At 45.9% G+C, this 24,504-nt stretch overlaps 2 protein-coding genes across 4 annotated transcripts; one reads left to right on the top strand and one right to left on the bottom strand.

The window, feature by feature from the left end:
- Positions 1-5,504: 5,504 nt before the first annotated feature.
- Positions 5,505-17,092, top strand: LOC100826726 (protein NETWORKED 1D). Of its 3 annotated transcripts, XM_010230865.3 has the most exons (7): positions 5,505-6,619; positions 6,927-7,075; positions 7,622-7,711; positions 7,816-8,164; positions 9,658-13,823; positions 13,974-15,476; positions 15,715-17,092. In XM_010230865.3, the coding sequence occupies exons 4-7, from the start codon at positions 8,059-8,061 to the stop codon at positions 16,834-16,836; spliced, it is 6,897 nt and encodes a 2,298-aa protein (XP_010229167.1). In that variant the 5' UTR covers positions 5,505-6,619; positions 6,927-7,075; positions 7,622-7,711; positions 7,816-8,058; the 3' UTR covers positions 16,837-17,092. The 3 variants fall into 3 exon arrangements, with proteins under 3 accessions (XP_010229167.1, XP_014752245.1, XP_014752244.1); XM_014896759.2 differs by lacking the exons at positions 5,505-6,619; positions 6,927-7,075 and adding an exon at positions 7,082-7,307; XM_014896758.2 differs by lacking the exons at positions 5,505-6,619; positions 6,927-7,075 and adding an exon at positions 7,082-7,411.
- A 191-nt stretch (positions 17,093-17,283) lies between these two features.
- Positions 17,284-22,873, bottom strand: LOC100839248 (sulfate transporter 3.1). Its single transcript, XM_003558717.3, has 9 exons — positions 22,422-22,873; positions 22,128-22,335; positions 21,575-21,746; positions 20,857-20,922; positions 19,003-19,116; positions 18,762-18,878; positions 17,974-18,664; positions 17,816-17,892; positions 17,284-17,706 (listed from the first exon to the last, which is right to left on the bottom strand). The coding sequence occupies exons 1-9, from the start codon at positions 22,786-22,788 to the stop codon at positions 17,515-17,517; spliced, it is 2,004 nt and encodes a 667-aa protein (XP_003558765.1). The 5' UTR covers positions 22,789-22,873; the 3' UTR covers positions 17,284-17,514.
- Between the last annotated feature and the right edge of the window lie 1,631 nt (positions 22,874-24,504).

Here is a 24,504-nt window from a genome sequence, read left to right as displayed (position 1 = left end):
GTGTACACCCTGCTGGCATGTTTCTTGATCGGCAAGTTCATCCTCGGGACAACTCCAACCTGGGTGTTAGTAGGGTCATTATCAGACAGAAGTAGTTAAAATTTTCTATAATTTAATAGTTTATCTTGTGTACGTACTCACCAACTTGGTACGCCTTTCTTGGAAACTCTCTTCAGACTCTCGGGCGTGCTGGAGCTTCCCATACTGCTTCACGAAAACATGCATCGGGGATCTAGGAGGCACGTAAACCTTCAACATATGATTTGCACTCTCACTCCTTTGTGTGCTGGTCTACCTAGCACAAAATTTTCCACTGAAGAATGGTTTAGCCCACTTGGACTGGCATTCATACACCTGAATGAGGTACGGGTGGTTCTCTAGGTTGTATTGCCTGAGTACTAGGTGCCATGCCCGTTCGAATTCATCGACCGCCAGCATTTCATTCACCACTTTATGGAAAGCAGCCCTGAAGTCGCTCTGCTTCGTGTAATAAGGCCCTAGCTGCTCCTTAGCCTTCCTTAGGACGTGCCACTTGCACCATCGGTGTGTCGTGTCTGGGAACACCCGCCGGATAGCCACCTCCATAGCTCTCGCTCGGTCTAGTAAGAAAAATAGATGCACCCAACATTAGCATGACGTTAATATATTTCTGGGGGCACATGAATCACATCGACACAGGCTTACTAGTGAGGATGGTCTCAGGATGCTTCCGGCCCATCATCCGGACGAATTCCCGGAAAACCCATACGAAACTTTCTATCTTCTCTTCACGCATGAGAACCCCTCCAAAGATTATACTTTGGAAGTGATTGTTGACACCCACAAACAACCCAAAAGGCATGTCATAGAGATTTGTTTTGTATGTCATGTCAAAAGTAACCACATCACCAAAATGATGGTACTGATGCCGGCTGCGGCCGCTACTCCAAATTAATGTCTTCACAGGACTGTCTTCATCCACCTCGACAGTGTAGTCGAAGTCCGGATCAGTTGTTTTTAGCCTAGCGAATTCTGCCATGGTTTTCTGGACATCATGATCTGCTTGTTCTCTCCCCATTTTGCCGCACAGCATGCGCAGCGACCTCTTCGTGAAAGGTACATTCTCCATCCTCCCAAACATGGAACCTATGATGATGTACACCTTGCCGAGAGGAACGTTGTTCTCCCTAAGTTGTTTCACCGCGTCCTTACTGTACTTGTCAATGTGCCTATGAGATGGCCAATGCAATTTCTCACCGCACGTTCTTGACAAACCATGGTTATGCTCTTGCATGTTCTCCGATACATACCAGGTCCCGTCATTGCTGCGGAGTAATCTTACGAGAGCGGGGCACATTGACATGGACGACCTTGTGTTAGGCTTTGGCCGACCCTGTAGGAGTGTGATGAACTGGTTAGATAAAGGTGGCTCATAATCATCATCAACAGAAGCTTCAAATCCACGAACACTTACCGCACAGCCACAGACGAGTTCCTGCATACATTTTGATCCCTTCACATTTCTCCTACTCTTTCCGTACCTTATCCCGAACCCAACCTCCCAGGAGAATAAATTATAGAAATCATAGGCTTCTGCGAGCCAGTCGAACTTTGTCCCAACCACTGGATCGACAACTACGTCGGATTTCTTCTCTGCATATCTCGTCAACAATTCTTCCAGAGCTGAAATCCTCCCCACCGTACGTTGCTTCGAATCTGGCAGCACTCCAATCCGGAGCCTGGCATCGTGTTCGTAGCGGGGAGAGCATAACAAGTTGCAATCCCATCAGAAAGAATGTGCAGTTCGCAATTTACTTAGCGTCACAGCAAATTTGTTCCTTACCTTTTTTTTCCACGCAGGTGGGGGCTCGTCTGAATCAGTTTCTGGCCTGTCCGTCCGCGTTGCGCTTTCCACCACTCCATGCTCGATGAAATCTTGTTCGCCCGATAGGTCGTTTCTCCCTTCCACCGGCGTCGCCACTGCGCTTGAATCAACGGACCGAGTGTCCGACTGGACGGCCCCTCCCCTGGAGTCCCGGGCACCTTCTTCGTCCAAGGCGAACGGACTGAGTAGCGCGAGATAGCTCATGTTTGCCGAATCGATCCCCAGATCTCGTGCTTGGCTACGGGATTCGAAAGGTACAGATACATTAGGAATCAGTGATCTGAACCCAGGGGGCGTTACTGAAACGGCATCGCGAAGGCCGTACCTGTACACATCGACGCCGATTTCCTCCATGGCTGCTCGCCCCGTAGCCGGACCCCTCTCCCCCTCCACCGGCGTATGGACCGAGGGGATCGTGGCACAGGACTCACGAGGGGCTTCGCAATAGGTAATAACCGAGCGGCCATAAATTTCCCACCAGATACAGGGCCCCACGCGCAGTACTTACTGAATGGCCCGCCGACCAGTCCCTTCTGCAACAGTGTTTTCACTGCTCTCCGATACTACCAGCTCTCGTATTTGCAATGTATACCACGTTTCTTGGTTTTCATGGCACAAATCTCCATGCAATCGCGAATGGACGGGATTTCAAGTGCGGTCGCCACCGTGTGCAGGAAATCCACTCTCGCACCAGTGCTACATTTAACATGGTGAATTGGTGATCCTTCCTAGGAGCTGGGCATATGGCTCACTGTACTCACGGGACCCACTGTTCGTAGGAGAGATTGCATTTGCACGGGTGGGCGGGAAAGATGGTTAGTTTATACTACCACCAACTGGTCCTTAATTTTTCGACGCCACACTGGCTCCAATCTGGGATTGGACTGATGCCTAGGTTGATTAATCAATCAGAAAGTACACCCTTGGCTAGTTTGTTGGGCACATTTGCTCCCTTTCCCAAGACAAGGCCAATCTTCTTGAGACGAGGGCACGCATGACCAACAGCAGCTCCAATATTAGTGCATGCTAAGCTACACGAGAGAGCACTTATGCTAATCTAATTAGGGGATCATGGGGCACTAAATTTGGAATGATTGGCAGCATAGACATTTGTCAGGTTAAATATGGAATCCAGCGCAAAGCAGGTTTTCAGGGTCTAGATTAGCCATAAAATCTTGGCCGTGCACGCTCTCCCCAGATCTCCAGAAATGGGAATCCTACGCTCACCCTTGTAGCTTCAGATTGTTGCGCCATTCTGTCAAGAGTAGTGCTCATCACAATTAACGTGGGCTGAGTGTATTTGTCAGATTTCCAAGAAATTAATTTGAGGTCGACTGGGAGTAGCGACTTGCAATTTGATTTCCAAGAGATTACTCATTTGACAGTAAGCTGCTAACATTGCTACCGGTAGTTTAGTACTCATTTGACAGTAAGCTCACACAAATTTGAAGTATGTAGATGATGATAGCACAAGAAATAAAGAAAATCAAACCATGCAGGCACAAAGCTTTGGCCTAAGAAAAATACAAGTAGGATCGTCGAAACTGTACTAATGCACACCACTACAGCCTGCCAAGTCTCCGGAACTGGAAGCCTATGCAGCCTTTGGGCTGTGACGGCTGTGGAGTAGTCAGTCAAAACAGGATCTGTGTTTACAAAGCTTTGGCCAAAGCGTCCCTCTTTGACTTTATCTTTTCAGTCAGCTTTGCAGCCGCCCTGCCCCCCCCCCCCCCCCCCCCCCCCCCCCTCATTCCCCGCTCTCGGTCTCCATAACGGCAAGAACAGGCAAAACTCAAGCCAGAGCCAGAAACAAAAACAAAGAGCCACGTTAGGGCAAAATGCTGAAGAAAATGATGGTACTAAATCCTGCACAAAAGTGGTACCAGTACTCTTGTGCAGCAAAGCGGCTGATTCCATTGTCTGAAAGCCTCTACTGAGTAGGGGACGTACGTATATGTATGCGTTGTTCGATTGGTGCGACTGTGGATCACGCGTTCTCTGTGGCATTCAACCCTTTTGTCCCATCCAACGGCACCTCTCTCTTCGTCCCTGGATGCAGTCAGTCTGCATCCACCATTTTTGTTGCTGCAAAAAGCTCCACACGGGCCCTCCCAGCCTTGATAAACGCATCGAGTGGCCATCATTGGAATGTGGCCCGGCGCTGCTCGTGTCGAGCCCGAGCATGCGCATCTCAAAGCCCCAGAGTGCATTGCATCGCGTTGTACGTACCTTACATGTCCCATCACCCTCATCGATCTCATCTCAAGGTTTTAGACAAAAAAAAAGGTCACCCCGTCTCAACAAAGACAACAAGATGGCACCCAAACCCGTCGTGTTGCTGCGACAATCCGAGGAGATTTGGCACCGCAGAAGCAAAATCTCCAAGTAAAGACGACAGTATTTCCTCACCCAGTCACCTATATATACAGTGCCGTTTGCCGTTGCGTGCAGTACGTTACGTACGTACGCAGGCAAAACTGAAGTACAAAAGCCATGGTCTCAGCTCTCGACTTTTTTTTTTCTAGTCTCAACTTCTCAACTCAAGTGGTCCATCTGCTGCACATATATGCACGCAGCAGCAAAGGAGGGCTAGTTGCAAGTGAAGTATCGCGCGTGACAAAGATCGCGGCAGCAGGATGCATGAAAATGCAGTCATGTACAGTGCCGTCGCAACAAACTTGGGTCGCCGGTACGTTTATTGGCAGCTGCCGGGGAGAACAAGTTTAATTTTACTGACCGGAGCTCGTGCATCTGAATAGCGAGTGACAGAGAGATGGTTGCCAAGGCAAGGTTTCGCTTTCTTTCCAGATCTGTGCATCTTCGTTCCGCAGTTGGAAATGCCATTCTAGTTCAGGAAATAATAAATACAGTGCAGCAGTTGATGACTCTGTGCTGGAGTTGAGTAACCCAAGGTGTTCTACTTCTGTCTAATTGACCTTCGTAAGCCTGTAGTGTCAAAGGAAGGACAAGAGACGAGCACGGGGACTACGATCTATTTATTCATGATTGAGCACTAGCCTTTTCTTCTTCTTCTTCTTGAAGCTTGCATATGCGCCGAGGAAAATGTCGCCCCCTTGTGATCATGCCATGGTGAACAACAGCTGCTGTTTACATCACAAGTCCACGTGTGTTACATCCGAGTCATGTGGATACGATGAAATAGCCCTGCAACCAGAGAAAAAAGAGGCAACAATCTGCCAACCAAAATGAGAAATATTGGGGTGCCGATTAGAAGCAAAATTCACTGGTACGGCGATGAGAGCAGAGATGCAGAGTAGCAATCAAGAGACGGCTTTGCGCAAAAAAGCAATCAAGAGATTTTGAAAAAAAATTTAGAGGAAAAAGCAATCAAGAGATGGGAAGAAAAGGAAAAGAGCCGCTTGGGTTTATGGTGGCGGGCCGGCCTCTTTCTTTATTCTCGATGATGACAGCCCAGAGTTTTGCAGAATGGGCTATTGGGCTATACTAAATGTAGGCCAGGTCGGACGGAGAAGAAGAAAACTGCCCATCCTTGACTTGTAATTCGTTATCATGGGCCTTCATTGACCAAAGGGAAAGCCCCAGCCTGTCCTCGAAGGCCCATTTCGCAGGTCGCCAAACCCTAGACTGGAAACGATTTTCGCCGGCCGCCCGGGCAGCCCTCACCGGACGGCGACCGGAGAACGAGTACGACGAAGGGGTTGGAGGCGCGCGGCGGGGGAGTCTGTTGCGTCGGCGATCGAGCTTCTTCGATCTCATGGCGCCCCTGGCTGCACTCCACCGACGCAATAATGCCGCCTGCTGCAGCTGCAGGTGGAGGAAGAGGAACACACGCCATGTGCGGGAGCCACGAGGCGGCCACGTGAGCTAGCGCAGAAGCCGTCCGTTTCTTCCCCTTCTCGATCCATGGGGATTCTGGTCGGGACCCAGCAGCAAGAGTGGCCATGCCTGATTATTTCGCCCCTCCCTGGTCACATGGAATCCCTTTGACGAATTTGGCCCTACTCCTCCGTGGATGGCGTGGCTGCACACCGTAGCCAAGCAGTACTACTACGGCCTCTGCTTCTACCTGCACTGCAATGGTGGTTGGCTGGTCGCGGTCCTCGTGGGAGTGTCGTTGATGAACTACCGCATGGTGACATAATTCTCCCCTGAAGACTTCCTGCACAAGTGAAGACGACAGTGCTGTGTCTGATCTGCAAGGAGGAGATTAGGCTTACCACCCAAGCTCAGATCAATTGCTCTGATTTTTTTCTCATTGTTTACAGCTCCCGTGCAATTTGTAGCCAACGAAGAGATCCGACAGAGAGGGAAGAAGGACCAGATCAAGGGAGATGCCAAATGAACAACCTGCAGTGTCCGGCAGATCATCGGGGAGATGCCAAATGAACATTATTCTAGGAGCCACTTTTGCAAGGGGATGCGCAAGTGCTTGTGTGTGTGTCACATGGGGATCACACCTAATCATCATTTGGTTTTTCCTCGGGCCTCTGGATGAACCACATCAGGTCAAATTGTGCTTTCTTCAGATCAACATGGCCTGCTGTGGAGTGAGACTGCAGTAAACATAGTTTTGGGTTTCTCGACAAGACCCAACACAAAAAGAACACATGTGAAAGTGAACATTGGGAAGCATAAACCGCAGAGATCACCAGGCCAGGAAAGAAGGAGAGACAGACATAAAGAAGAAGCCTACTACTGTACTATAAAACTCCGTATAATATACTCCGGTCTGGGTGAAAATACTGGAGAGTAGTATAGACACTGCAATACAAGGTAAGTAAATGGGAAAACGGAACCTGAAATAGACACATTTAAGCCTGTGCATTATTTCAGGCTTTTAACGCCAGATTTATTGCCAATTAGTAACAGCACCGTTACTCGATTTACTTTTTCAGAAAGCACAGTTAGTCGATTCATTTTTATTGGATTCAAGGACTACTTTTATTGCCGCACCTAAAATGCCGCGATCAAATCAAAAAACCCAAACTTATCTCTCTCTTTTTTCCCTTCCTGTGCGGCTTGTACTGTGTCTCTACTTTTCCTTTGTGCGTTTCACAGCCTTTTCTCGGCATGTACACAGTGCAGAGTACACACTTAACGCTGCAAAGACTCCGGTGGTGAGTGCTGACCTGACCATAGACCATAGGCAATGGGGGTGACGCTGTGAGATGGGATCTTGCTTCCATTGCCACCAGTCACTGTCTGCCGTCTCCCACAGAGTCCACTGCGGTACGCCACTGCTCTCCTCTCCTCCACCGCTCCAAGATTGGATCTCTTCCTAACGCCTTTGCTTCTTCTATCCACGACCCAGCTGCTCGTTCTTGATCTGTTCTGCGTTTCTTTGATTGAAAGATTCATCTTTTTCTGATGCATTCTGGTGTTTGTTGGTTGCCCTGTGCCTTCTAGTGGGTGTTCTACTGGCTAGTGGGATGGGGAAGAACAATGGCCGGTGAATCCCGAGGTTTGTTGCTCCGGTTGGGAGGCCATTGCTTGGTTTGCTAGTTTTGCTTGCCAAGGGGACACCTTTTGTGCGTTCTGCCGTAGCATTGGTCTCCTATGTTTTTGGTATGTGCTGAAGTTCGGCACTTTTTGTGAAGGAGTGACACTCTTATTTTCTCTGTTTTTTCTCCTGATTTTCCTTTTCCATAGCATTGCCCCTGTTTTCCCAGCATTTTCATGTATCTACACACAGTTACAAAATTTTTTACATCTTAGTCTGTTTTCGTGATATACTCATTCACTTTGTTGAACACTGTTGTTTCCTCCGCAATGCAGTGGGATTATTAATCTGTCTTCGTATGCTCTGAGGCTGGTTCAGGGTTTCATCCATTCTGCTGCATCTATCAGGAAATTCGTGGATGGGAGGTGAACAGATTTGTCCACAACATGTCTCTTCTAATGTAAGATTTGATAGATGAAACCCTTCTTTTCAACTGCTGACCACCATCTACCCTTGTGCATTGCTGCAGGTAGACTGATTACAAATTGGGAAATTATGTGCGCCTTTTGGGCTCCTGGCTATCCGCTTTGCCCGGAAGCATGACATACTCCACAGCAGTTCGAATCCTTGCTCTGGAGCTGCAGAATCATATTGTGTCGTCAAACATGATATACCACTTGGGCATGGGTATGGCTGCTCAGTTCTGAGCAACAAAGAAGTTCGGACATATCGTGCCATCTGTGGTGGTGGTTTACGTTGCTCCTCTCGACCAATGGCGACTTTAGTCCGTCATGATTCGAATTCAACACGGTACTCATGGTTGTGGGTTAGCCATATCAGCCCGAAAAACTCCAAGTGGCTTCAGGAGAATCTTACTGGTACGTTTTCCATGCAATTCATTATTGTTTATGCTTTCTTCTGAATCTAGCTGCAGGCTGTGTTTTGATATCGAAATGAGTATACACAAGCAAAGATATTTTCGTCGACCCTTGCATTAAGCTTTATAACAACCCACTTAAGGATATAATGTGCGTGAAATGCTAGCCATTTTTGTGCATATACAATCTTTTTTTGCTGGCTGATAGTTTAACGTTCGTTTTTACTGGATATCTGCCTAGCTGGTGTGCTGGAAGTCTGGAAACATCCCGATCTCAGTAATTTGTAGGGTAGCTCATTATGTTGGTTGCCAATTGCCAGTTGAACTTGAACTCCTACTAAAGGTTTGCCAAAAAGCAATTAAATTGAAATAATATTTTGATGCAAAATTGCTACTTTGGATCAAATACCAGCTAGTGTTTTTGGTTGTGCAGTCTTCTTTATATCTCTCGTTTTACTATATAACTCGTGGTTTCTGATCTTGGTGATCATTTGGGACCATCGTCTCAGTTCCAGAAAACTTATAATCTGAGTGAATTTTTTTTGTCGGAACCAGAGTTCAGTAATATGAAATATGCATTTTTCTGAAAAATTGCAGGCAATTCTTCTGTTTTCACTTTTCAGTTTTCACTGAGATAGAAAGGTGACAGCAAAACAGGGCCATGGAGCTAACAAAATTTCCAGGCTTCGATTGGAATAGTTTTTTAGTCAACACAGAGACGTAGCACTGAATAGAATATTGGTTTGTGATAGCACGTTGAAAATGATAAACTAAAGCATATTGCTTGTAATACGATTATTCTACACTGCAAAATTCATCTATTTAATAATAGCATAAACCTATCATTATTCCAGTTCACCTAAATGCCATGATTTTCCACACACTTAATTTTTCTACTCTATGATTTACGAGGAACAGAATTTCACAAGTACTAGTACTTGTTACCAGAGCATTTATTTTACGTACCTGTGTCAGCATTTGGATAATGGAATACATAGGAACAGAATGGGCTTAATTTGTTATTAGTTGGATTTGTGGGAGTTCAGTGGGGATTATTGCATTATGCAGGAAGATTTGCTTTCCACCTTCGCATTTTGTTCTACTCCCTATTTACATCACTGTAAGGCACATTTGACTTTGCACAGCCTCCAGTGCATGATTTTGGCTAATAATATACATAAAAAATAGTAAAAACATATACAATATATATAACATAAAGAATTTTTCAATTATATTATTCTTGCGTGCTGAATCTATATATTTTTGCACATAATAGTGGTCAAAGTTTTAAAACGCCTTACAGTCCTGGACGGAGGGAGTACTAAACATGTCCAGTCCTTTTTTATATTTATTTCTGAACTACACTTGCCTCTGACCATTTTGTATTGACCTTGTTGACGCATCATGTAGAGGCTGGTTACAATATTGAAACTTCAATACAAATAAATGGATAATCTGCTATATATGCTAATTGAATTTCTTCTTGTGAAACAGACATGGATGTGATGGTCAAAGCGATGATTAAACTTATCAATGAAGATGCCGACTCTTTTGCAAGGAGAGCAGAAATGTACTATAAGAAACGCCCCGAGCTCATGAAACATGTGGAAGAATTTTACAGAGCATACCGTGCTTTAGCCGAAAGGTATGATCAAGCTACTGGAGCACTCCGGCAGGCCCATCGAACAATTTCAGAAGAGTTTCCAAATCAGATGCCATCAATGTCTGAGGAGTCGCCCTCAAGCCAAGAAGTTGAGCCACGTACACCAGAGATGCAGATACCCTTACGTGCACCATTTGATCCTGATGATCTGCACAAGGATGCACTTGGTGTGTCACCACAGCTATTTACTGTCAAGAGGAGTGGTACACACCCTGATGAAATAAGTTCAAGTCGCAAAGGTCTTAAACAGTTCAATGATTTGTTTGCAAGCTGCGACAGTGCCCATCGTGTCAGTTTTCCTGATGGGAAAGTAAGAAAAGGCCTCAGTTTTGAAAGTCCAGATGCTAAAGGGAAAGAAGATGATATCATGAAACTGCAACAAGAAATTTCCAAATTATTAGCGGAGAGTCAAAGTCTGAAACAGCAGGTTTCATCTGAGTCTCAGCGGGCAAACAATGCTGAGAGTGAAAGCCAAAGCCTCAAGGACACCATCTCATGTTTGAGGTCCGAGAAAGATGCAGCCCTTCTGCAATACAGTGTATCCACTGAAAGATTTTCGGCTTTAGAGTCTGAGCTCTCAAAGGCACACACCGAACTTAAGAAACTCTCTGATTATATGGTGATGGAAGTTGAGAAGCTAAACTGTGCTGAATCACGTAACAACACAATGCAATCTGAGCTTGAGATTTTGAACCAGAAGATCGGGTTGCAAGAGCAAGAGCTTGCACAATGTAGAAAGGAGATGGAGATCTTCCACTCTAGTCTGCAAGATGAAAGTGCCAAGCGCAAACAGGCTGAAGATGATCTGTGCACCATAGAGAAAGAGTACAGTAAATCTCAGGGAGAGGTGCGTATGATGGCTCTAGAGATGAGGGCAGCAAATGATAGGTTGAGTGAATTCAAGGAGGTGAAGCTTAACCTGGAGGATACTGTATGCGAGCTGAAGAAGGACGTTGCAAAACTTACTGAACAGAAGCAATTTTCTGAACTCTTAATAGAAGAACTTCATGGCAACATAGACTCTCTGGGGGATTCGAAGAGGAAAATTGAGAGGGAGATCCAAGCCCTTACGAGCACTATCTCACAAATGAACACTGCAAAGGATGTGGCTCTGCTTCAACACCAGCAGTGCATTGAGGAGGTGTCTGATCTAGAATCTAAGCTCACAAAGGCACAATCAGAGCGGGGGAAGATTGAACTGAAGGTACAAATCCTGGTGCAAGAACTTGAGCAGAAGGGAGAAGAAGCTGATGCGATACGTGCTCAGCTGCAAGATGAACACTTCAATCACATGCAAAAGGAAGCAGCTCTTCTTGCAATGGAAGACCTGCATTCCCAGTCTCAGGAAGAGGCTAAAAGGCTGGCACAAGACCTTGCACAATCAAACAAAAAATTGGGTGACCTGGAACATAAGAACTTTAAATTGCATAACATGTCGCAAGAACATGAGAGGATGATTTCAGAGCTGAATTCTAAGAACGATGCATCACTTCTTCAACAGCAGAAGTCCTTGGAGAGAGTATCGTGCCTAGAAGCTCAACTTTTGGTGGCACAGTTAGAAACAGAGAAGATTGTCAAGAAAGCAGAGAAGTCCTCAAAGAGAGCATCATACTTGGAATCTCAACTTTTGGTGGCACATTCAGAAACAGAGAAAATTGTAAAGAAAGCTCAGATGCTGGAGCAAGAACTTGAACACAAGAACAAAGAGGTGGGTAACCTCCAAAGTACATTGCAAGAGGAAGGCCAGAAGTGCATCCGTGCCGAAACAGCTTTTCGCAGAGTAGAGCACCTACATTTGCAGTTGCAGGAAGAAGCCAAGACTCTAGCACAAAATCTTGAAACCTTAAGCAACAAGCTTGGCGAGGTTGAAAATGAAAGGTTGGATCTGCAGAACATTTCACGAGAACTCAAGAGCACCATTTCAGAGATGCATTCTGAGAAAGATGCAATGCTACTCCAACACCAGCAATCCTCAGACAGAGTTTCTTGTTTAGAGGCACAGCTTTTTGGTATACAGTCAGAACTGGAGAAAAATCAGCAGAAAGTCCAGTTGCTGGAGCAACAACTCAAACACAAGAAAAAGGAGGTGAATGGGCTCCAAAATAATTTGGAAGAGGAAAGCCATAAACGAATGCATGCGGAAGCAGAACTTACCATGGTGAAAAACCTGCTTTCCAAATCTCAGGAAGAAGTGCGTAGGCTTGTTATGGATCTTGAAAATCTAAACAATAAGTTCAGCGACGTGCAGGACAGCAAGCTGGTTGTAGAGGAATTATCATGTGAACTTAGGAACGCCATCTGTGTTTTGAATGCCGAGAAAGAGGCAGCACTTGTTCAACAGCGTCTGTCCTTTGAAAAAGTATCCGACCTGAATTCAGAAGTCTCGAAGATACAGTTGGAGCTGGAGAAGACTGAGAACAAGTTGCAGATGCTGGAGCAAGAACTTGTACAGAAGAATGGCATGGTGGAATTTCTGCAGTCAAGTCTGCAAGAAGAGGGCAAGAAGCGTGTGCAAGCTGAGACATTGCTGTTCTCAAATAAGAATCTGTACTCTCAGTCACAACAAGAAGTAAATAGGCTGGCTCTGGAGGTCGGGACACTGAACAGAAAGCTGAATGAGGTGGAAACCCTATCTTCCGAGCTTAAGGACACCATCTTGCTTCTGAATTCCGAGAAAGACACAACTCTTCTTAAGCACAAGCAGTCCTTGGTAAGAACATCTGATCTGGAATCTGAACTTTCAGAGGTACAGGTTGAACTAAAGAATGCTGAACAGAAAGTGCAAATGCTGGACAAGGAACTCAAACAGAAGAGAGAAGAGGTGGATAGCTTGCAGATTAGCCTCGGCGATGAAGCCCAGAAGCGTACTGAGGGTGAAGAAGCTCTTCTCATGATGACTAATGAACATTCTAATTCTCGGGTAGAAGTAAATAGATTAGCTCTAGAGATTAGCATGCTGAACAGAAAGTTGAATGAAGTGGAAAACGTGTCTTCGGAGCTTAAGAAAACTATCTCGCTGCTGAACTCCGAGAAGGGCACGGCTCTTCTTCAGCAGAAGGAGTCCTTGGTGAGAGTATCTAATCTGGAAATTAAACTCTCTGAGGTGCAGGCTGAACTAGAGAGTTCTGAACAAAAAGGGCAAATGCTTGATAAAGAACTCAAATTGAAGAGAGAAGAGGTGGATGCCTTGCAGACTAGCCTGAAAGATGAAGCACAGAAGCACATTGAAGGTGAAGCAGCTCTTCTTATGATGACAAATCTGCATTCTCAGTCTCAGGAAGAAGTGAGTATGTTGGTTTTGGAGATCGAGAGGCTGAATGGCAAGTTGAATGAGATGGAGAACAGTAAGATGGACCTTGAGAACATGATATCCAAGCATGCAGAGGATAACCGTATCCTTGGTGAACAAAATCTTTCTTCTGAATCAATTATCAGAGGTCTTCATGATGAACTGGATATGTTAAAGGAAATGCAAGTAAATCTTAAAAACGAAGTGGGGCTCCAAATTGGCGAAAATGAAGTGCTTCAACAACAATTGACCCATCAGATAAGAGATAAGGAAATTCTGGGGAAGCAGTACTGTTCACTGGAAATAGAGATGGAGGCACTAAATAGAAGAGCAGCAACACTCCAGCAGGTGCTTGAGGAAAAAGTATGTGGCATGGAGAAACTATCAGACGAGTTTTCAATCTTGAAGAAATCATTTTCAAATGCAATTGTTGAAATGGAAGCTCTGAAGGAGACTGTAAAAGAACTGGAAGATTCGGAAAGCTCACTCAAGTATGATGTTTCCTTGCATAGTTCTGAGAAGGATGCTCTAGCTCTAGAACTGCATGTCCTTAATAAAAAGTATGCTGAAGTTTCGGAGCAAAAGTCCATGTTCGAGACTTCATTCTCTAATGTGAACTCTGAGCTTGCAGAATTGAGAATGAAGTTAGAAGCTTCAGAAGAATTGTCTCAGTCTTATCTTGCTGAAAAGGACAATATTCTCTCCCAGGTATCACTCAATTATACCATCACTCTTAACTATCTAACTCAAATCTTCATACGTCTTTAGTAACCTTGTTAGTACAGAACATATTATTCTTGTTCAAAGGCTGCTTGAACAGTCCCATTGATATCTGACTCAAATCTTCTTGACTGTCAGCTGGAGAGCACTACACTGTCTATGAAATCTCTGGAAGATGAGCATGGTGATCTGGGAGACAAGCACTCATCCTTGTTGGCAGAGAAAGATCTCTTATATAGTCAACTTAGGAATCTACAAGATCAGCTGGAAATTAGAAATGAACAGCATGAAGCTTTGCTCAGGTTGCACCAAATACAGATAAATGACTTTGAAGTGGCAGTTTCTTCTCTGCGAGAGAAAATCTGTCATATGGACCAGATGCTTGACCAAGAACAGCAAGAATGTACATATGCTTCTATCAGTGCATTGATCTTGCATAATAGTTTGGCCGATGTGAAAGACAAAAACTTTGCTCTCTTTGATGAATGCCAGAAGTTCATGGAGGCCACTCATTCGGCAGAGGCAATGATAGCACGGCTCGAGGAGGAAGCCAAAAATGAAGAAGAGGAGAAGAAAGCATTGTTGAATCACAACAAGAGCCTAAGGGATTGGATCTCACAGCAAATTAAGATCCTCAATATCTGTGAGGACTTGGGGCGTCCTGGTGTGGTTCATGATGAAATTATGCTGCAGACTTTGTCTCTTGAAACTTTCAACCATGTAAAGCATAAGGAGGAAAGTGAACATAGAAATGTCTTCATGGAGGCTGAGCTATCTGTTCTTGGAACAATTCTTACACAGATAGTACTTGACTCCAGAGATCTGCACTGGCAGAAGTGTGAACTTGAGAAAGAAGCAGAGACAGGAGCGGCAGAATTACTTATTCTGCAAAACAAAAATCATGAGCATATTAAGTTGAATGAACAACTGGGGCAAAGGTTGCAGCAAGGTAGCGAAAGGGAGGAGAAATTGAAGATTGAACTCAATAGTGTCATTGCACAGTTGATGCAGAAGGATGATAAGCTATGCAAAGCAGATGAGAAGAATCAATCCTTGCAAGAGACAAACCAGGAACTGTGCAGAGTTCTCAGGGATCTTGAGGCTTCTATGGAAGATGCAAAAGGGGTAAAAGGTGAACTTGAGAAGGTAATTACAACACTAACTGAACAAGTTGCTGAAAGGGATAATGATTTTCTTCTTCTTTGCGAAGCAAAAGTGGCGTTGCAAGGAGAAGTTGACATTCATAAACAGAAGGAAAAGAGTTTGATGTCTACACTTGAGATGGTGACAGCAGAAGCTGAGCAGCATGAAAAGGAAATTGTTTCACTGGTGAGTGATATGATAACTTGTTCAGTGAATGTCATGATCTACGAGGAACACTTACTTGAGCTGATGATGGAATGCGAGGCTCTTGAGATAAGAATGATTACCGAAAGGGCAATGCTAATGAAAGAAATCTCCTCAAGGAATTCATATGTTGATGACCTTCACAAAAGGATTGCTAGCATGGGAGGAGAAAACGCAGAACTAAAGGCCGAGATGAGCATATCTCAGCAATTTGTAGCATCTCTGTCTGATCAGCTAGCCAGGCTGGAAGAAGGCACTCTTTTACTTTCAGAACTTAATAAAGAAGGCAAATTGGTATGCTGCTTCATCTTTCCTGTGAAACTAGGGAACAATTTCCATTCTCCATGGATACGGGATAAGTGTGCAATTGTTTTACAATAAAAAATATCCATTAGACGCAAACAAAATATTCATATTTCTCGTTGACAAGTAGCATTCTGTCATGATGAAAACTAGATTGTTCTAATATAGTCGCATTCAGAGCAACAATATTATTCATTATATTCACTTACGCTCTCTTTTACTTCTTCAGGAATTTGTGCAAGAGGACAGACGTGGTTCGGAATCTCAAGACAAATCATCTGGTGTTTTGGAGTTGCAAAACTTAATTGCAAGAGTTGAAGCACTCCGAGTTGTAATATTAGATGCCAAGGACCGCCGAGATAAGGAGTTTACTGAATCTGCTGCCAAATTGGAAGCAGCTAATGTAGAAATTGAAGATCTTAAAACAAGAAAAGTCTCATGCACTGAACGCAAAGAGCAAAACATGGATGATGATAGGCAAAAATATGATGCTGATAACTCCAAAGGGAAGCAAGTGCAGATAATGAAAGATATTGAACTGGATCAGGTATCTACTTGTTCACGTTACGGCACTGGAGCCACTGTCTACCCTCTTGGTGGTGATGCAAATGCAGAGCTTGATGATGAGATGCTTCAACTCTGGGAGACTGCAGAGAAGGATTGCAAGAACCAAACAGCAAAATCTTCATCATCTGAACATGACATACAGGCGGTGGAGGAGGTAAAGAGTGAGTACCCTTCCTTTGAACTAGCAAGAGGAAGAGACCTAGGGATTGACAGACTCGAGATGTCAACAGCATCCCTGGAACCTCAGCAATTATGGAGCAAGAATGTTCTTGAGAAGCTCACTACCGATGCTCAGGGGCTGTTAATCATCCAAGCAAGCATTGAGGAAGTGAAGCAGAAAATTGAGGGAACATTGAAGGGAAAGTCTCCCACGAGCTCCGAGTACAGCAGCGTTCGATCTCAACTGCAGGAGATCGAGGGTTCTGTCATGGAACAGATAGATTTCAACAACAGTTTGACAAAGAAGGCTGAGAATTATCCTGCATTTGAGGTAAATGCTGAGCTAGAAGGCTATTCCAGCAGAAGGAGAATATCGGAGCAGGTCCAGAAAGGATCAGAAAAGGTTGCAAGGTTGGACCTCGAACTTCAGAAGATACAATACGTCTTACTGAAACTCGAGGAAGAGTATGAGTACAAAAGGGTCAAAGTCTCTGACAAGCGTTCGCGGTTGCTCTTGAGGGATTATGTATATGCAAGAAAGGACAAAAATGATGCTGCGCAGAAGAAGAAGAGTAGGGTTCCCTTCTGTGGTTGTGTTCGTCCGAAAACAAGAACTGAGCCTTGATGGTTTTGTTCTGTAGGCAGCAGGAGGAAGAAGCTCTAGATGTCAGCCCAATAGGCTCATGTTCTTACTGCTTTGGGCAGAAAGTGATGTTTTTAGGATCCCTCCTGTAATGAATTGGCATGGTAATACTAAACTAAGGAACTCTGCGTAAAAAGTCTTGTCCTTGTTCATAAATGAGGCAATGTTGGCTAGTTTAACGAATTGATCTTACTGATAATGTGATGAATCGAAGCATTGTGTATTATTTTTGTTTCCCCTTTGCTGCTGCTACATGTTTGCAGTGAAGATACATTGTGATGCTTCCTTCAGCTCTCCTTTTGCAGTATGTACATACCCTTTTATCTTTAATGTTGGAATTTGGTAAGCAATATGTTTGTGCTAACTTGGATGTTCTTATTTATCCTCTGCAAAATGACTAAGGGATTTTTGTTAGCAGAGAATGTTTTCTCGACGAACTGACACCTGATGACTTTCCATTCTGCCATGCAAGAATCAGGATGAATGTTTGGGAAGGTTAGTCAGATCATCAACTCCAGTGCGTCTGCATAAGCTTATCTTGTGCTCTAACACCCCCCTCAAAAAAGGTGATCTGTGGATTTTCTTCACAACTTAGTACAATACTCAGAGATCCTTATATTGATCTCGGCTTGCCTGTTTGACAACTCTGGTCAGACTCAATCAGACTATGTTTTCATGGCCTGACGGTGCGCTGCCCATGGCCATGCCCGGTTTGTGCGAGTGCAGCACGAAGCCGCACTCCGCCACGGCCTCGGCCACCGTCGGGAAGATCCATTCGTGGCCGATGAGCTCCAGCACCTTGGAGCTGTCCAGCTTCTTCATGACCTCGCTCCCCGGGTTCGCCAGAACGATCTGAATGATAAACAGAATCAACCACAGTTCCGTGAACTCAGAAACTGGAAAACCAAAAAGCATATGTCAGGAGAATCATGGCAGCTGTTTTCTGTTGCTCCCTTCTTACCTGAATTCCCCTCCTGTCCAGGGTCTTCTTGAGCTCATCCAGCATGCTCGTCCCGCTGGTGTCGATGCTACCCACAGCTGCAGAGAATGAGCAGTTTCAGATTCAACGGTTCAGAAGTCTCAGAAATTCAGAGGCTGCCAAAGGAAGTTTCAACTCACCGCCCATGTCGAGGACGACATACTGGGCGCTCATCTCGGCCTTGGCGGCGGTGCGCTCCTGGTCGTCGTCGATCCACCGGGAGATCCTCTCCCGGAGGTAGCTAGCATTGGCGAAGTAAATGGGGGAATCCACACGGAGCACGAGCACGCCGGGCACCGCCCTGGCCGTGGCGTACTGGTCCATCCGGCGGTACATGGCCGTGTCCGGCACGTTGCCGAGCACCGTGGTCCTGGGCCGGGCCACGAAGAGCAGCACCCGGAGCACGGAGATCGCCACGGCCACCACCAGGCCCAGCTCGACGCTGCCGAAGACGACGCCGAGGTAGGCCCCCGCGCAGACGCAGAAGTCCACCTTGTCCACCCTCCAGAGGTGGGCCGCGGCGGGGAAGTCGATGAGGCCCAGCATCGCCGACATGATGATCGCCGACAGCACCACCAGCGGCGTGTAGTGGAAGAGCGGCGTCAGGAAGAGCAGCGTCACCATGACGGCCGCGGACATGACCACGTTGGACATGGCCGTCTTGCAGCCGGCGTTGTAGTTCACGGCGGACCGGGAGAAGGGCCCAGTCGTCAGGTAGCAGGAGGTGAAGGAGCCCAGCACGTTCATCGTCCCGATGGCGATCATCTCCTTGTTCCCGTCGATGTGGTAGTTCTTGAACATGGCGAAGCTCCTCCCCACAGCAATCCCTTCCTGCATATGATATGCCCCGGTTTGAGTAAGTAATTCATTCTCTTTTTTATGGGACAATGAATGAATTCATTGTGTTGGTTGGGGGGAGCTTGATTACGGCGAGGGCGATGACGCCGGTGATGATCCCGGTCTTGACGGCGAGCATCATGTACGGCGGCGTGAAGTTCAGGCTTGTCACTGACAGTGGATTCAGGCCTTTCTTCAGGTAACCGATCTAGATTAATTGTCAGGGGAAATTAAACGGGCGTCAATCCATGGATGTTTAGCTTAATTATACGTGCGTTTTGACGGAAATGTGGTCGAGTTTAATTATATCAGTGGATGATGGGTTTGCTCACAATTTGGATGCCATGGTTTTCAGCATGAGTGAGGTACACCAGAACGCTTCCCAGGATCACCGACGTCAATGGCGCCGCCGCGGATATCCAGAATAGCTTTGGACGCCTCTTGCTCTGCACAGATTAAGACGGAAGGTCGTGTGTCAGAAACTCAGAACAGAAAGAAATTGTCTGTTAATTCTTAGGTCCCACTTTGACGAGGAGCCTCAAAATCCGGACCAAGAACTACTGATAAAACAGTATATTCAGACTCTTGTATCAAGATTCAGAGCGGCGCTGCACATGGATTGTGTGCCTGTTTAGTAACTTTTGATGGCGCAATGAAATATGACAAAAACTAGGAATAATCAGCTGATAACTGAGCATTACTTCAGGGATTCAAGAACTTTTTTACTAGCAGGGCAAGTTAAATTAATAGTGGCTACCACCACACGTGTAGTATGTAACTTGGATTAGATAACGATATAACTATAGTGCTTAGTGGACCTTGACCTTTTGCAATTATTCTCCTACACTTTTCTCTGCCCCCACGATATTTGATTCGATGATGCATTCCATCAGCAAGTCCAAGTGTTCGATCCCACTGACGGAAAATGACATGCAACATGATGATGCGACCATCAACACTTGTCTGAGTGACCCAAATCAAGTCTAGAATTCTGCTATGCTAATCCATCACCAGGAGCATCTCGAAAAAGGTTTTTCCTTTCCAGACGCACAGTTAAACGGAAGCAGTAAGCAACAAATTAAGATACAGAGGTCGAATTGGACTGGGCAAACAGTTTGCATGGTCGACCTGAATATTCAGAGACGAGGAGGAATGTGACAAAGGGAAAACCATATATACGGGAGACAGGGAGATCAGATCAGCCCATCTGCCCATCAGATATTCAGATCAGATGAGATCAGAATGCATGTGTAAGCTATCCGACCTTGCAAAAGCGCCCAATGGATGGATTCCTTTGTCGCACCCTCGCCAATGAACTCACGAGCCCGTGTCCTTACCTTTACACATGCATATATCTCTCCAAAACATCGTCATCAGGACAAATTGATTTTCTTGCATCTCCAGCAAACCTGTGAGTCTGCAACCGGTAGCTACAAGCCAGGCTAGAGGAAGCTAGACTAGCTTTAGGAGGCATGGACCATCGATCCTTGCTGTACACTTCAATTGTACTAAGTTTTTCCTTTCTATCTCAATTCTAGCTAACTTACTCGAGATATTACTACTCCATCGAGTATATCTTTTGTATTAGAACTCTTTGTATTACGATCGAGACGTGTACAAAATGGAATTAACCTCTCATCGATCGCCACAATATCGTGTCATGGACCGATGGAGCTGACTGTGTGTGTGTATAGCTTTTAATTCTGCAGTCACGATCTTAGCACACACGGTGCGGTATTACGTCATGGTCGACTATACACACACACATATAGGCATATAGCAATGGAATTGGGAGATGCAAGAAAAGGCCCAATGATTGGTGATCCATCCATCCATCCATTTCATCGATCCTCTCTTGTGGTCCTAGTTAATGTACCCCTTTTGGCTTGATTGGACCCGTCATTTACCAGAGAGATTCTTGCGCCACTACACTAGTAAACATATGAGGCGAAGTAGGATTTGTCAAGTATAGAAACGCGCGCGTGCATCATGCATGTAGCATGTGTTTAATGACATTCCGGCCGGAAAGGTAAATCAGGCGAAAAAGCAGGTTTAGGATAAGTCAAATGCGAGGAATAGAACATGTAAGTACTCGTTCCGTTCCATATTAAGTGACTCATATGTTCAAATATGAATGTGTCTATGCTAGGAAGTCGGAGGAAATAGTTAGAAGGAGGAGGACTTACGAAGAAGCGGGTGAGGAGGAGGAAGAAGAGGAAGCCGCTGCCGAGCACGACGCTCTCCCATCGCCACTGCACACATCCAAAGAACCCGGCCGTCAGGAACACGGCAGGAAGGTAAAAAATCATCAAATCACCAAGGCAAAAAAATTGCGTCAATTCATCGTGTTAAGAACGAATCAAATCAACCAGTCACGTGACCGATCGGAGGTTCGTGTCATTACGTACGGTGTAGGAGCGTGTCCTGTCACTGGGGATGTCCGGCTAAAGAGGCAAGACAGTACCAGGCGACGAGACACGAGACAGCGCGTCGTACGTGTCCTATGCTGTCCTTCCCGGACATGCTATATATCCTGCCTCTTGCCCGGATATGCACGTAACAATTTGCCAGGGGCAGTACAAAGTCTGCAGGTCCTGTAGCTCCTATATCTAGCTGCCCTCAGGCCCAGGAAAGTGTGTCACTCGGCCGCATGCACCAGCGTGTCATCATATGATCCATCCATTTTCTACGGTCGGTCGATACTACAAAATCCCAAGGGACGCAGAAATCCAAACCAGCACTTATTTTGTCACGAGACATATGCAAGGAAAAGTGATATCTAGGCTCCTGGAGGGCCTCACTCTCACACGCACGCATGGCTAGCTAGCTACAAACAGTGTTCATTATACAGAATTAATTGTTCGTTATACAGAACTAACAGAGTGTTCATGCTAATGAACAAACCTGGTGTGTCTGGGAGAAGACGGAGCGCATGACGGAGACGAGGTCGGTGGAGGTAGTGAAGTGCTCGAGGCCCAGCATGCCCTTGAGCTGCTGCAGGCACACCACGGTCGCCGCGCCGGCCATGAACCCCACGATCGCAGCGTGCGACAGAAAATCCACGATGAAACCCAGCCTGCATGCACGTAATTAAACGTATAGCAGTTACACACACCTAAAACCTCAGGCCAACTCCATCAAAGTAAATAAGCTTGCTCAAGGCTCGACGCAAATGATCAGTAACCACTTTTTGGTAACTCTCGTTAATTGGTCATGGCTAAGTCGTCGATCTAGGACTCTAGAAGCTTGCTAGACTTTTTGACAAGAGAAAAAGGTACTGATGTTAATTAATCTGGTCTTCATTCTCACCAACTAAGTTGTACGTGCTTTTGGTGGATCTTTGATTAATCAACCCACAAGAAAGACTTAATTAGGTGTGTAATTAACAGTCATATATGAAGTGAGTGAGTGAGAAGCTAGCTAGTTCATGGTACTCTTACAGTACTACGTAGCGTACCTGAGGATGCCGAGGGAGGCCTGGAAGACGCCGGCGAAGAAAGTGGCAGTGAAGGCAAGATGAAGGTAGAGCGCCGGGTTCTCCGTGGGCGACACCTCCGCTCCCAGCATGGACCCAATAAGCAGCGACGCCACGGCCACCGTCCCCACCGCCAGGTCCCTCGAGCTCCCCATCATGGCGTACACCAGCGGCGGCACGAAGCTCGAATCTTACGTTACACAACACAACACAGTCAAACATACATAAACTCGGGCTTGTTCACAGTAATTAATGTCTGGACGGATGCTTAATTACAGAGGCCAAGGATGGGGGGCAGGTTGGCGAGCTTGGCGTAGCTGATGCCTTGCGGGATGGCGAGGCTGGCGATGGTGATGCCGGAGATGAGGTCCGACTTGAAGGCGCCGAGCCTGTAGGAAGGGATCCATTCCAGGAACGGGAAGAAGTAGCGGAGCGCGGCCATGGCGCGCCGGCCGAAGCCGCGCTCCCGGACCACGGACCGGAACGGGTCGTCGGGGAAGAAGGTCTCCTTGAGGTTCGCCCGGAACGTGTCCAGGAACGGCCGCGCCTCCGGCACCGGCACCCTCGGCGCCGCCCTCATCGTCTCCCCGGCGCCGCTGCCGTTGACGTTCTTCTTCTTGTTCTCCTCCGAGCTGCCGCCCATGGCCGCCGCTTGAGAGTGTAGCTACTCTGGCTATTCAGAGTAATTATGCCGTGTGTTTGGGAAATGGACACTGGTGGTCTGGACAGCCGGTGGTGCGTATCTATAGAGCAGAGGCGTCGGTCGGAAGACTCGGAGCTAGAAGGTGTCTGCAGGTTCGATCGGGCGTGATCCGGGCTGGGCTGGGCTGGGCCCGGTCGGGCTGTATACAACTACGGAGTATCGTGCCATCTGGCCCATTTGTGTGATTCTCCACGTGGGACGAATCGTCGTGGACGTGGAGCGATCTGCATGCCACGTACGGCGTACCTATGGACTGCATCTCGTGACAGTGTGTTGCCAAAAGAGCCGCGATATGTATAGTCTCGAGACAAGATAGGAGAATAAAGAGATTTCTTTCTCAGGAAAAAGAGAGAGAATAAAGAGTACTTGGGTGATGAAGTCATCTTATATATGTGCTAGTAGGCCATTAATTCTCTAAACTACTCTATTATACTCAGAAAAAAAAAAGAGAATGCAGAGTAGTATATGCTGTGCACATGCATTATTCAAAACTCGATGCCAAATATCGTGGAGCGAGCGATCCGGTGTTCCTATCTATATATTCCCAGATCGAGAAAGAAATGAGTAGTAATATGATACATAAAGCAAAGTACAATGAATAATTAGCTAGAGTGTCTACCAGATGCGCATCAACGTCGCCACCTCGTCGCTGCTAATGGAGCCATAAACACGTGTTCGCGTTACGTTCTCAAGCTAAGCGTGATACAAATATCCTTCTTCAGTGTCTGCTACCCCATTAAGCTAGCTCTCGGACTACAATATTTTTCTTTACTTTTCGCGGGAAGCTCTCCGGCCGACTACTTGATCCCGCGTTGCTTCGCGTAAGTAAGTAAGGATCACGCGTGGTCGTGATTAATTGAATGTGCAGAAACTTAGTGGCTATAGTTGTGTCTGTCTTCGATCTTAGACCTCTCGTTCTCGGAGACCACGCAAACACCCCAACATCGTCCTCCTAGTCGATTCATCGTCGTCGACCATCCTGCGCGTGGGTCCGCACTAATAATAGAGGCCTTGGTGGCAAATTTGCCTGCTATTTGATGAGTACTCTCACTCCATCTAAGTATATAATAATACAAGGCCCCTCTCTAAATTTAGTTTCCCACTACTCCAATATTAATTCCCTCGATTGTACTCAGACACGGACTAGTAATTTTGAGTATATACGGGTTTCACACAAATCAAAACATTTAGAAAAATATTATTTTGTTGGTCAAAGTGTTTAAAGTTTAACCAAACCTATATATACCTATTTGTTTTACGCCATGTACATGCCTACTCCCTCCGATCCTAAATTATTGTCAAAATATTACATGTATCTGGACGTTTTTTAAGAATAGATACATTCATATTTGGACAAATTTAAGTCAAAGAATTTAGGATGAGAGGAAGTAAATATGAAGAAATACAAATATACGATCCAAAGACTAATGGAGCGAGCAAAAAAAAAAGATACTGATGGAGCCTTGAAGTACTTCCCCTTTCTTTCTCGACAACTTATTTCACTTTTTACCCCTTTAAGAAAGTTTGTGACACATAGAGAGTGGATTTTTGGCCTGTACGTTCTTGGCCTGTACTATCAGGCCGTCCATAATGCTTCGAGATTCGGAAACACAGTTGAGCTCATGGCACCCCTACTGTACTGACACCACTGCAAGG

Source organism: Brachypodium distachyon, chromosome 1, assembly GCF_000005505.3.
Source record: "Brachypodium distachyon strain Bd21 chromosome 1, Brachypodium_distachyon_v3.0, whole genome shotgun sequence".
NCBI classification, from domain to species: Eukaryota; Viridiplantae; Streptophyta; class Magnoliopsida; order Poales; family Poaceae; genus Brachypodium; species Brachypodium distachyon.
Note: the sequence above shows the minus strand (reverse complement) of the source record. Positions and strands in the feature narration are given on the sequence as shown.